Source organism: Apostichopus japonicus, chromosome 4, assembly GCF_037975245.1.
Source record: "Apostichopus japonicus isolate 1M-3 chromosome 4, ASM3797524v1, whole genome shotgun sequence".
Classification (NCBI taxonomy): domain Eukaryota; kingdom Metazoa; phylum Echinodermata; class Holothuroidea; order Aspidochirotida; family Stichopodidae; genus Apostichopus; species Apostichopus japonicus.
This window is the reverse complement of record NC_092564.1, coordinates 2051025-2061438: the sequence shown is the minus strand read 5'-3', so window position 1 is coordinate 2061438 and position 10414 is coordinate 2051025. Positions and strand designations below refer to the sequence as shown.

The following is a 10414-nucleotide window of genomic DNA, read 5'->3' as shown; positions in this document are numbered from 1 at the left end:
CGCAAGCATCCTTAATGAAGTAGTGCCTTATAAAGTGTGCTTCATAAAACTGTTTCAAATGCACACCATTATTCATGAACTCCGCGCTGAACTAAACAAAATCTGACTTCGTTCGTCAATGCAAATATTTGACAGTACTTAACGTTAAACGTTACACGTCTGGGGGGAGGGGCTGTAACGATTTGCCCGGCTAATGTAGCCAATAAGGTCGTACTGGTGAGATCCCCCTGACCTTTTAAATTCGATTGTTAGAAGGAATGCCAATAGTGGATTATCATAACATCGTCTTGGGACAGAGAAGGAAAGCATGGAGTACGAACTATGAAAACTCCACAACATCAATGTCAGATCGTTCGAGCAAAACTAGAACGTTAGTCTAATTACCTGAGGCTGATGTTTGTACGGAACTACTGACTCTCATCAAACAGAATTAGGCACATTGGAGTTTATTTAATTTTGTCACATCAGTGCCCGAAACAATATCAGCACATTGCCCCAAAGTTTCACGGAATATCTTGTTGGTGCCGGGAGGGGAGTGGGGTGGGGGGGGGGGGTTGCAGCCCGCCCGCCTCAAACGCCTTAGTTCATAGCCGAAAGTCGTTTTTCGTTTCAATCGCCAAATTTTAAGAAATCATCAACCAAATACGGCAAAGCGATCATGCCAAATCAAACGAATACGCATGCGTCAGTGCAAACGCCATTTGTGGTATACGACAGCGCTGTGAGAATAGGCCTTTATGAAGAATATTGGTTGGCCGGTTTAATAGAGCGGGGAACCGTCACAGTCTCAAATATGCAAAAGAAAGTCTGGAGCAGTCAGATGAAATATGTTTTAATATTTCTTCCTTAAACTGGATCTGATATACGCAGTTGATTCATGTAGTGGTGTAGTCACTGGAGGGCTGGGGGAGGGGATGGGGGTTGGGGGCTGTTGAATACATACGTCGAGGGAGATTGTCCATCCAATTGCTAAAAAGCAAAATTTCAGAAGTGTTGCATACCTTGTCCAAAGAGTGATTTGCTACCTATCGACAACACATATTGTATTACATGCAAAATACACTGACTTACGGGCAAGAGGGTGCCCCCGAGGGTGGAGGCCGGAGGGGATACGTTAGCTATCACCATTATTGCACTCACCTCCCTCAACGAGGACTCAGGAAAGGTTTCCACGATGTGATGCATCAATTCATTCTAATTGACGATTTCTCGGATGGTACTCTTGGTAGGATTATTATTTAAAAGTACTTTCAAATTGTCCGGACTAAAATCAATAAGCGAGAGATTCCTTGAATTATAAGGTCTACCGGACAGTGTCAGGTGTTACCACTTCACCGCAATTAACCAGTTCTAATCAAATAAACAAAGCATTGCTGTTACAGGTATGTCCGTTTGGCTTGGAGTACTGTAAAAGGTAATATCATTTCAGATGAAGATAAAGAGAGACGCTTACTATTGTTTAACTCAGAGAAATGGCAAAGTATATTCTAAAATAACAACTGAACAAAGGTCTGAATTGGGTTGAGATAAGTCAACTATTGTGTAACGTTCTTTTAATTAGGTTTTAAATCGAAACGAAACTATGTTAAAACTTCAATGGATTATGTTCCAAGTTATGACAATAAGTACTGTCAGATTTGATTATTTCTTACATGCCTACATTTTATTTATGTATATACGAAGAGTCATTTCTATACTATGTGAATGGACTTCCAGCTTTCCACGTTTGCCAAGGTAGATGCTAACCTGATGCGATTTCTTGTCCATCTTGACAATGTTGAACTCGTCTATGAAAGAAAACACGACGGCAGCCATGGCAATCTGTATGAATCGCTGGACGACTTTGTAGAAGAGGTGCATGTGTTCCAGGAAGGATGGCGTATTTTCTCACTTAACTTCTAACCTGGTGTTGATTATCCAATGCTTACTTTCAAGTTCAGTAGAGAATATTATTAGTGATAATGAATCATTTGAAACAAAACAAATACAACAGTGTGATGGGTTTATAAATACTTCTGAAAGTAAAATCTTGAAACTGTATATGCTATTGCTGAAATGCTGTTGTTATACTTTACTATGGCAATGTTCTTGTTTATCCTCCAATGGACAAGATATACACGGAATGGTTGGGGTTTCTTTGCCAGCTTGTCTGAATTCGTCTATGAAATATTATTAACACAGGTCGCTATCGAAAATGTAACGGCTCAACTGATGTAAGGTTCGACGAGTCTCATGCACAATTTACGCCGGATGCTTCATGACGACACTCCCATTTGTTACATAATATCACATTCAGTGTGTTGTGTTGCATTAATGTTGTTTACAGCAAATTCGATTATGTATGGAAAGGCTTATCTGGTGGAGGGTTGGTCACTCCCATGCATGCACAGTACTTCAGATGATGAATGACGACACTTCCAGAGAAGAGAAGAGGAGATAACATTCTTCTGCCATATTTATAACTACTTCTCGATTATACTCCATCCTACGGTCTCAATACAATTTTCAGACAACTGTTCATTTTTAAACCTCGCATATACCATTGGAATATAAACCAAAGTGTTTGAAACATTCTGATAACATGTGACGGTAGCTTGAATAAAACGATAACCTGTCAGTCTAAATGTCAGATAAAACATTAACCGAACACCAACATCTGCCCCTACTAAAGATGATTCTAAATGCAGCTCTTCTTATCTTCAAAAATACATTTCTAAAGATAAGAGTCAAAATGAATCGGTCTTCCGCCGCTGAGGGCGACGCAGATATATCTAGGGCCTTCGTAGTAGACTTGGTAAGCTGCACCATTCCAACGCATATCGATCAAGTCAAACTTAACGTTACTTCTTTTGAATTGGCCACTGTGCCCGCAAGTTACCGTCGCACCGTTGAAGCCATTAACGACGTCGTTCAAGTTACTGACACGGATGAAGGACTGCTTTGGTCGAGAGTTTCCGTACTGCAGTCCCAGACGCTCATGTGCCAAATTTCGCCAAAAATTATCGTCGTGACCGGTGCTTGGCGCAACATACACGTGCTTCCTTTGAAATGCATCCCATGTCTGCCTTTTGGCTGTGAGGACAGCTTCTTCAAACGGATCGAAATCGTCAAAGAATTCACCAGTGGTAAACCCAACAAAGAGGAGGATGTATATGAGTCGAACTGGAGAACTCATCGTGTGTCTGCTCTTTTTCTCTATATTCACAGATTTATTTTTCGAAGTAAATGCAGGCAACTAGATTTGCTAACTGGATAGTTTGTGGTTTACAAAACAGTGCGAGACTCTTTCTGGTTAAAGAATGAGTGAGGCTGCTTTTAATATGTCACGAATTCAAGTATTGCTGGTTGAAGAGTTGATTTATAGTCAATTAAAAATTAAAAAAAAAAACTTTAGAGTGCTCATCTATTGTTTCATAGTGAACGGAAGCCTTTACATACCATACTTTCAAAGTGATAGAGTAAAGTAATTTCTTCAGGACATGACATGACGAAGTTCCCAACTAGTAGGTCTACAAAAGTTCAGTGTTAACATGCAAATGGACCAAGCGACCCGAGTTCATCACGATTTATGCTCATTTTTATATTGAAACTCATGTCAACCGAAATCTCTCCATGGCTGATTCCGTTACAAAAAAAAGTAAACAATCATATATGTGCTAGACCTGATTAAAGGTCTATGTGGGAACATTTTCTTTTGGTTGATGTTGTTAAATCTAATCGTGAATTTAGTCTTTTTTAGTCTTCGCCTTTTCTTCTTACTATAGATGGATGAACATCTTATCCGTAGATATATTGTGACAAACATTTCAATGTTTAAAGGTCGAGTACCTCTGAAAAACTTTATAAATCTTAATTTACTATTCCGTCTTGATTCTTGCATTTTATGAAGGAGTGTAAGCGGAGAAGGGAAAGCTGGTGACTCCGTGGTACCCTACCAGTTAACATAGTGATATATAGAAGACTGGGCTCCTTTTAAACTGAGATGCAAGTATGCCTATCATGTTCCTTATTCGTTTTGAAAGTTCGAGAACTTCTCAAGTCTCTATAAATTATTCTTTCGTATGTCCTTGCTCATTATTCTATTTGATCAATTGAACTTGAGACAGTATTACATTACAGTCAATTACTCCTAAGATGTTTAGATAGTACCATCATGTGTCATGGCTCGAGATCTATTTATTTGGAAACATTGAAGAACTTTCAAATTTATGGGATATCTCGAGAGCTTACTCGCTGTACCACTTCCTTCCTGCTCGGCTTTCTCAGCAGACCCGTATAAAAGTATAATTGTCATTAGCAAGAAGTGGTAATTATAGTGTGCAGGGGCTGGGAACACTTCCCCCCTTAGCCCCTGAGTTCTTACCCACCAGGTCTACCATCATCGATGGCCCATCACATATAAAAAAATAAATTGATGAATAAGTTCGTTTGAAAATTCAATAAATTATGGAAACAAAACCTGTTCATTTCTGATTTCAATTTATTTTCAAGATTAATCACAGCAACGATTCACAAGATAAATACTCTTTCGTTTTTCATTCAAGAAAACATTACATGAACTACATACGTAAAAATAGTCATCTCCCTTACCACGTTTTATCTTGTAAAATGTTCAAATGGTTGTCGTGGCCACCAGTCCAACTACTGCACCCCACCTCACACGGCATGTGCAGTTGAAGGTATGGGGGAGGGGAGCTGGGGGCCATTCACAACTATGTTTAAACGTACTTTATTGTCCACTTTTAAACATTCCCTCTGCTCCAAGACTATCCCTAACCCCACGCCACCCCTGGTGGGAGGTTGTACTCCTCTTACTATTACTAGTTATTACGTTTGAATTTTCCCGGTGATCTGAGTGACTATAACAGTACTCTTGGGTTAATAGTCCAAGATCGAGGGTAGTTGAATCTGACTAACTGTGACTCCTCTTGGTATGTGTGTAGAGGAGGTGGAAGGAGGGTGACTGATGTCCAACCCATTGTCAGACTTACAAGCAAAGAATTCATTCTTGTAAAAATTTCAATTATTAACTAAATAACTCAAATAACAGGATATTCATCCTATAGGACATGATAACCTGATATATTAATTATCTTGTCTTAGGAATATATGAACACAACAGCTGTAGTTAAGGTAGAAATGAACACACTTTTGAAAAAAAAAAAAAAATTCAGATGGAGCACTAGGTAAATGTGTTATAAACTAATGTTAGCACAATACACTAGAACAAAATGGCATCAAGCAGGTAATTCTCTACACCGCATAGTAGATACTTTCTCTGTGTTGACCTGATTGAAACAGAGGCTGTTACCCACTACTGAATAATGAGGAACTGAATAGTGAATACCAAACACCAACTTGTATTAGTGTAAGATAAACACAATGTAAGGCACATGAATAAACATCAACAATTCCTACAGAATATATACAGCACTGAGGAGAGAAATGTCCAAAGAGGAGAGAGGGTAGGGTAGTCAGTAAGGGGAAGGAAGGAATGGAAGGGAGAAGAAGGGGAATGGAGGAAGGGGAGGAGAGTGAAAGGAGAGAGCAGGTAGGGGGAGGGGAAGGAGAGGGAGGGAGGAAGGAAGGAAGGAAAGGGAGGAAGGGGAGGAAGGGAAGAGGAGGAAGGAAAGGTAGGGGGAGGAAGGAGAGGAGGGGAAGGGTGTTGGTAAGGAGAGGGTAGGAAGGGAAAGAGAAAGGAGGGGAGGAAGGGGAGGAAGAGGAAGGGGAGATGGATGAAGGAGGGGGGGGGGGGGGAAAGAGAAGGAAGGATGAAAAAGGAGAGGAAGGGAAGGGAGAGGAAGGGAAAAGGTTAATTGGAATTGGAAGGAGGATGGAGAAGGGCTGAGAGATGTACAAGAGGGATGAGGAAGGGTGAGAAGGGAGAGAAAGTGAAGTGGAGGAAGAATGAGGATAGGGAAAGGAGAATCGTGCAGGAGAAACGGACAGGGGTAGAAGGTTGTGAGGTGTGACGGTTAACATGTCAATATATTACTAACAAATATGAAAACATGATTTGACTAAATTATTTAAAATCATGCATTGCCTTGCAGGATTTCCAGATTTCCATGCTTTATGAAAATCCATCTATAGAAATGTGATCTGGACATAGCAACACTTAAAACAATGCTGTCATCTTTACTTGTTACATCAAGTTTCCATTAATTAGGAATGGAAACATACCATTCAACTTGCCACAATCTTAATGAAAGTAACACTATTAGTCTGGGTATCTTGACTTTTAAGTCATCTTGACATTTGAGAGATGGACTTGTAGAAGTAAGAGTCCCTCTTTCCAAATACTGGTAAAATCATAAGACATTCGTGTTGATAATACATTCAAGAATTTACTTACACAAGGTCTCGAAGACAGTATAGAATTTTAAATGAAGGCTTCACAAAACAATGTAGTGTATACACAAAAGCACACAACAGTTGAATAAATCAGTTTAAATATGATAAAGAGCCTCTTAGTCTTTCTTCAGAGATCATTGCCTGCAGCAGTAGCAGATATAGAATTCATGGATACTTTCTCCGGATTATCCCTATCAAGGAAAAACCTGGCAAAAACATCAAAAGGTTAAATTGAAAGTGTATACTAAATTAAAGTACTTATTTGAAAACTAGTGTCTTGGCGACAAAATATTGAGAACCAGAAGGTATGTTTAATTATTTACTGGTTGGCCTACATTGAGTACAAAGACATAAAAGAGTGTCTTAGCTTGATTCAGTCCATCGCAATATTCATATGAAAATTTATGAATTGATACTTGACAGTAGCAATCTTAAAATTGACCAACCAAGCACAAAAAGTTGCTTTCAAAGCTGGGCCATATTCCTCCAAAAATGTCAAAATTTCATTGGATTGGTCTAAATTTTCACCATGCAATCCTCTAGCACTGATTCTGATCAAATAACATCGTTTTCAATGACAACAAGATACCATGGAAATGACGAAAGCAACAAAATCGCCAGCTTTGGTCAGAGTTGATCAGTTTCAGATGTTGTGACATACTTGGAGGTGACTTGGCTTCACACTTACATGACTACATTCATTTCTAGCAGAATATATGGAATCATCAGATCTGATTTTAACTGAATAAAGAGGAATTAATTTTATGTCAAGTTTGACTTAACTAGGCAAAGGGTGTGAAATGTCTCATTCATTCATTAAGTGGTTACTTATAATAATTGAAATTGGCACCCCAAAAATTAAAAAAAAATTGAAATCACCTGAGAACCAAAAAAAAACATATGGTAAAAGCTGATGAGAGTACAATTTCAGTGTGGTCTTATAATACAAAAACAAATTTCAGGAAAACAAAACAATTAAATAAAACAACACAAATAAAACCTCTATCGTTTCGGAGATATGCACCAAAAAAATGTAAAATAAAGCAAGGCTTCAAACAAATTCACAACAGAAAACAACCTCAAAAAAGAATCAATCTTGGGAAAGGAAAAGAAAAAACAATTGAATAAAAGCTGCACCTTCTAATGGACACACTAAGGCTGAATCAAACAAAATGTAACTTAATAACAAAGATCCTACCAGCAACTTGCAGTAACAATAAATCTACAGGAACTTCATGTTATGATTATTGATATATTAAATTTCAAAAAAATAACTATTTTAAATTTTCAGAAAATAACTTTTAAATAGTGCAACCTCACAACAGGATATACTTCTAGATATTATTACTAGTTCATGACCCACACAAGTGCTTCAAACTATTTCTTAAGCTGGCAATTAGTCACCATAATGGTGCAGTTAGCTATTAATTAGTCACCATGATGGTGCAGTAAGCTGGTAATAAGTCACCATAATGGTGCAGTAAGCTGTTAATTAGTCACCATCATGGTGCAGTAAGCTGTTAATTAGTCACCATAATGGTGCAGTAAGCTGTTAATTAGTCACCATCATGGTGCAGTAAGCTGTTAATTAGTCACCATCATGGTATACTCTCTCTTTGTTCTATAACCATGCAAGGAGGGGTGTGTGTCGTAATAAATTATGAATCATTTATGTGTAATGTTTCGACGCCTTTTATCCAAAAACTTATGAAATTAATTCAATTCCAAGAATTCTTCATTTCACGAAATGAATGCTCCGTTCATCATATACCACTGATCTCATCGCCGATTAAACAGGCTTGTACACATCTTTTCTCGCCATACAAAACGGATGTTCGCACAGACAAGTCTGGCAGAATATCCAGCTTTGCGTATGCTCTTGTTCATCTTTCTACTTTGAAAACTTCGTTCCTCAACTATATCTATACCCTCATATTATTGTACACGTCCTCCAACCCATGTGACGTGCTATAGACTGTACTAATTGTTGGTTACTTTCAACACCAGATACAAAAGAGAGGTTTTGGTGCTAACTTAGGTGTGTTGATATAACGAATATTATCCATGCTCTGTGTCTTTTCTCCTTTCTGACATTCATTATAGTTATATATTACTATGATTTTACTTTATATTTACTTTGATAAAATGTTGATTTATTAATTTAATCATGTTTTCAATCTTTCTCCTCTAAGCCTGAGTGCACTAACGTCTGTTTCTGGTACATTCCACCGTCATTACGTAACTTACCAGATGGACCAGAACTATTTGACAAGTTGCATAAGGTAAGAATAGTTTGCTATTAAAGTCACCATCAAGATATCTAAACACTGATTATTTTATATCCATCCACTCATGATGTAGGGCAAGAGAAACAGGTAATCGTGCACATCGATATGTAAATTATTGTTCTATGAACTTTCAAAATTAGGATTGAATTTGAATGTTGACAAATTTATTGGCATATTGAAATATTTTATTTATTGACATAATATGAGAGTCCGTAACTCCTTATAAGTGTGTTGGATTATTTATAACATCTTAGTATATGTTTTTGATTCCCCTTTTTACGTTATTTTTGTTCGTTGTGTGAATTCTTCATCAACAGTTTGCGCCACTTTTGAAACAGGAAATGATGACGTCAGGAGTCATGATGATGGCGTATCAACCAGTCAAGGATAAGGTCAACTTCTGGCAGATGATTTTTTCAAACAGCGAATTTACTCATCAACATTTGGTGAAGATGATCGACCTCTTTGAGCGTTTAGCTCAAGAAATTGAAATATAATAATTTAAATCTCAGTGAACATTTATCTCAGTGAACATTTATCTCAGTGAAAATCTCAGTGAACATTAAATCTCAGTGAACATAATTTCAAACTCAGTGCACATTTGTATCTAGAAAGCCATTCTTCTTTGATGAGGCCTACTACACTACTCTCTCTCTCTCTCTTTAATACCAGATACCCTGATTTCCAAGGTTGTGTCAGGATGCTCGCATTTTATTAGTATGTGACGTCATAGTGCATAAGAATCTCTTTGCTTTTACTCTTTGTTTTTCTTGGTTTGTATTTTCTTGTCGTATTGTCGAGGTGAATGTATACAGTCTTGATAGCGTAATAAATTTCTAATATTGGATCGAATTGAGATCTTCAAAAATAGAAAACAGAGAGAACAACCTTTTTTATCATATTTTGTTCTTGATTATTGTTTTATTACTCTTTATAATCATGAGTTTTGGACCAGGCTGACATTGGAATGTATTTCAACGCTTTGGTGGGTCCAGGCGGGGGGGGGGGGGGGTGGAGGTGGGGTTGGAATTTTGACTAAATTTTGCTACAATTTTGTTTTCTTATCTGGAAATTTAAAACTAAATATTAATTCTGACCTTCTTTCAAAATTTGGATAATAAATCTCTACATTTTGATTTTTTGTCTACTTCTTCAAAATGTCTATCAATAGTAAGGTGTAAAATGATCATAAAAATATGATCTATAGTGGATTGTCTCCATCTCCAAGCTCATGAAATGGTTTTAGCTGAAAGCTCCAGCAGTAATGTGTAAGTGAAGGCAGAAATTTTGTCTTCTGCACCTGCACCACCACCCCCCCCTCCTCCCATCACCCCACCTACATTTACCTGGTTCTCCCACTAAAGAGATGACGTATCCCACCCTCTACTCGAAGCATGGCTACAATTTAACTATTTAAAAGAATGAATTAGCACACTATGTTAGAAACTGATCACTATAAAGCAGATTATTGTCCCTGCAGATTTAGAACAGTGTTAAATACGCAGTGGTAATAACGCTACGCCAAAACTGAAAATAATGTCACATTGGCCCAGCAAATTTTTCATTGGAGTTACCAATTGAGTGGATTTAAAACTCTTTTGTTAGAAAACATCGTCCAATGGAGTGATCTGAATCTCAATCTGTTAGCATAATATCTATTATTTCAAATGTCCAGCCAATCCCAAAATTTCCTACATTACCGGGAAATAATTTAAATAAGCAATAAAGCTCTAACATGGCGCTAGATGTATTTTTCTTTTCTTATGAAATAT

The 10414-nt window shown here is 37.6% G+C and overlaps 1 protein-coding gene across 1 annotated transcript; it reads left to right on the top strand.

Annotated features, from left to right (window-relative positions):
- Window positions 1-3641: 3641 nt before the first annotated feature.
- Window positions 3642-9531, top strand: LOC139966106 (glutamate decarboxylase 2-like). Its single transcript, XM_071968804.1, has 3 exons — window positions 3642-3988; window positions 8547-8636; window positions 8960-9531. The coding sequence occupies exons 1-3, from the start codon at window positions 3983-3985 to the stop codon at window positions 9137-9139; spliced, it is 276 nt and encodes a 91-aa protein (XP_071824905.1). The 5' UTR covers window positions 3642-3982; the 3' UTR covers window positions 9140-9531.
- Window positions 9532-10414: the final 883 nt, after the last annotated feature.

Excerpts from the sequence above, each read along its gene's own strand:
- LOC139966106 (XM_071968804.1), top strand. Across the intron at positions 8,637-8,959 it reads TATTTGACAAGTTGCATAAG|TTTGCGCCACTTTTGAAACA; the intron begins GTAAGAATAGTT and ends CTTCATCAACAG.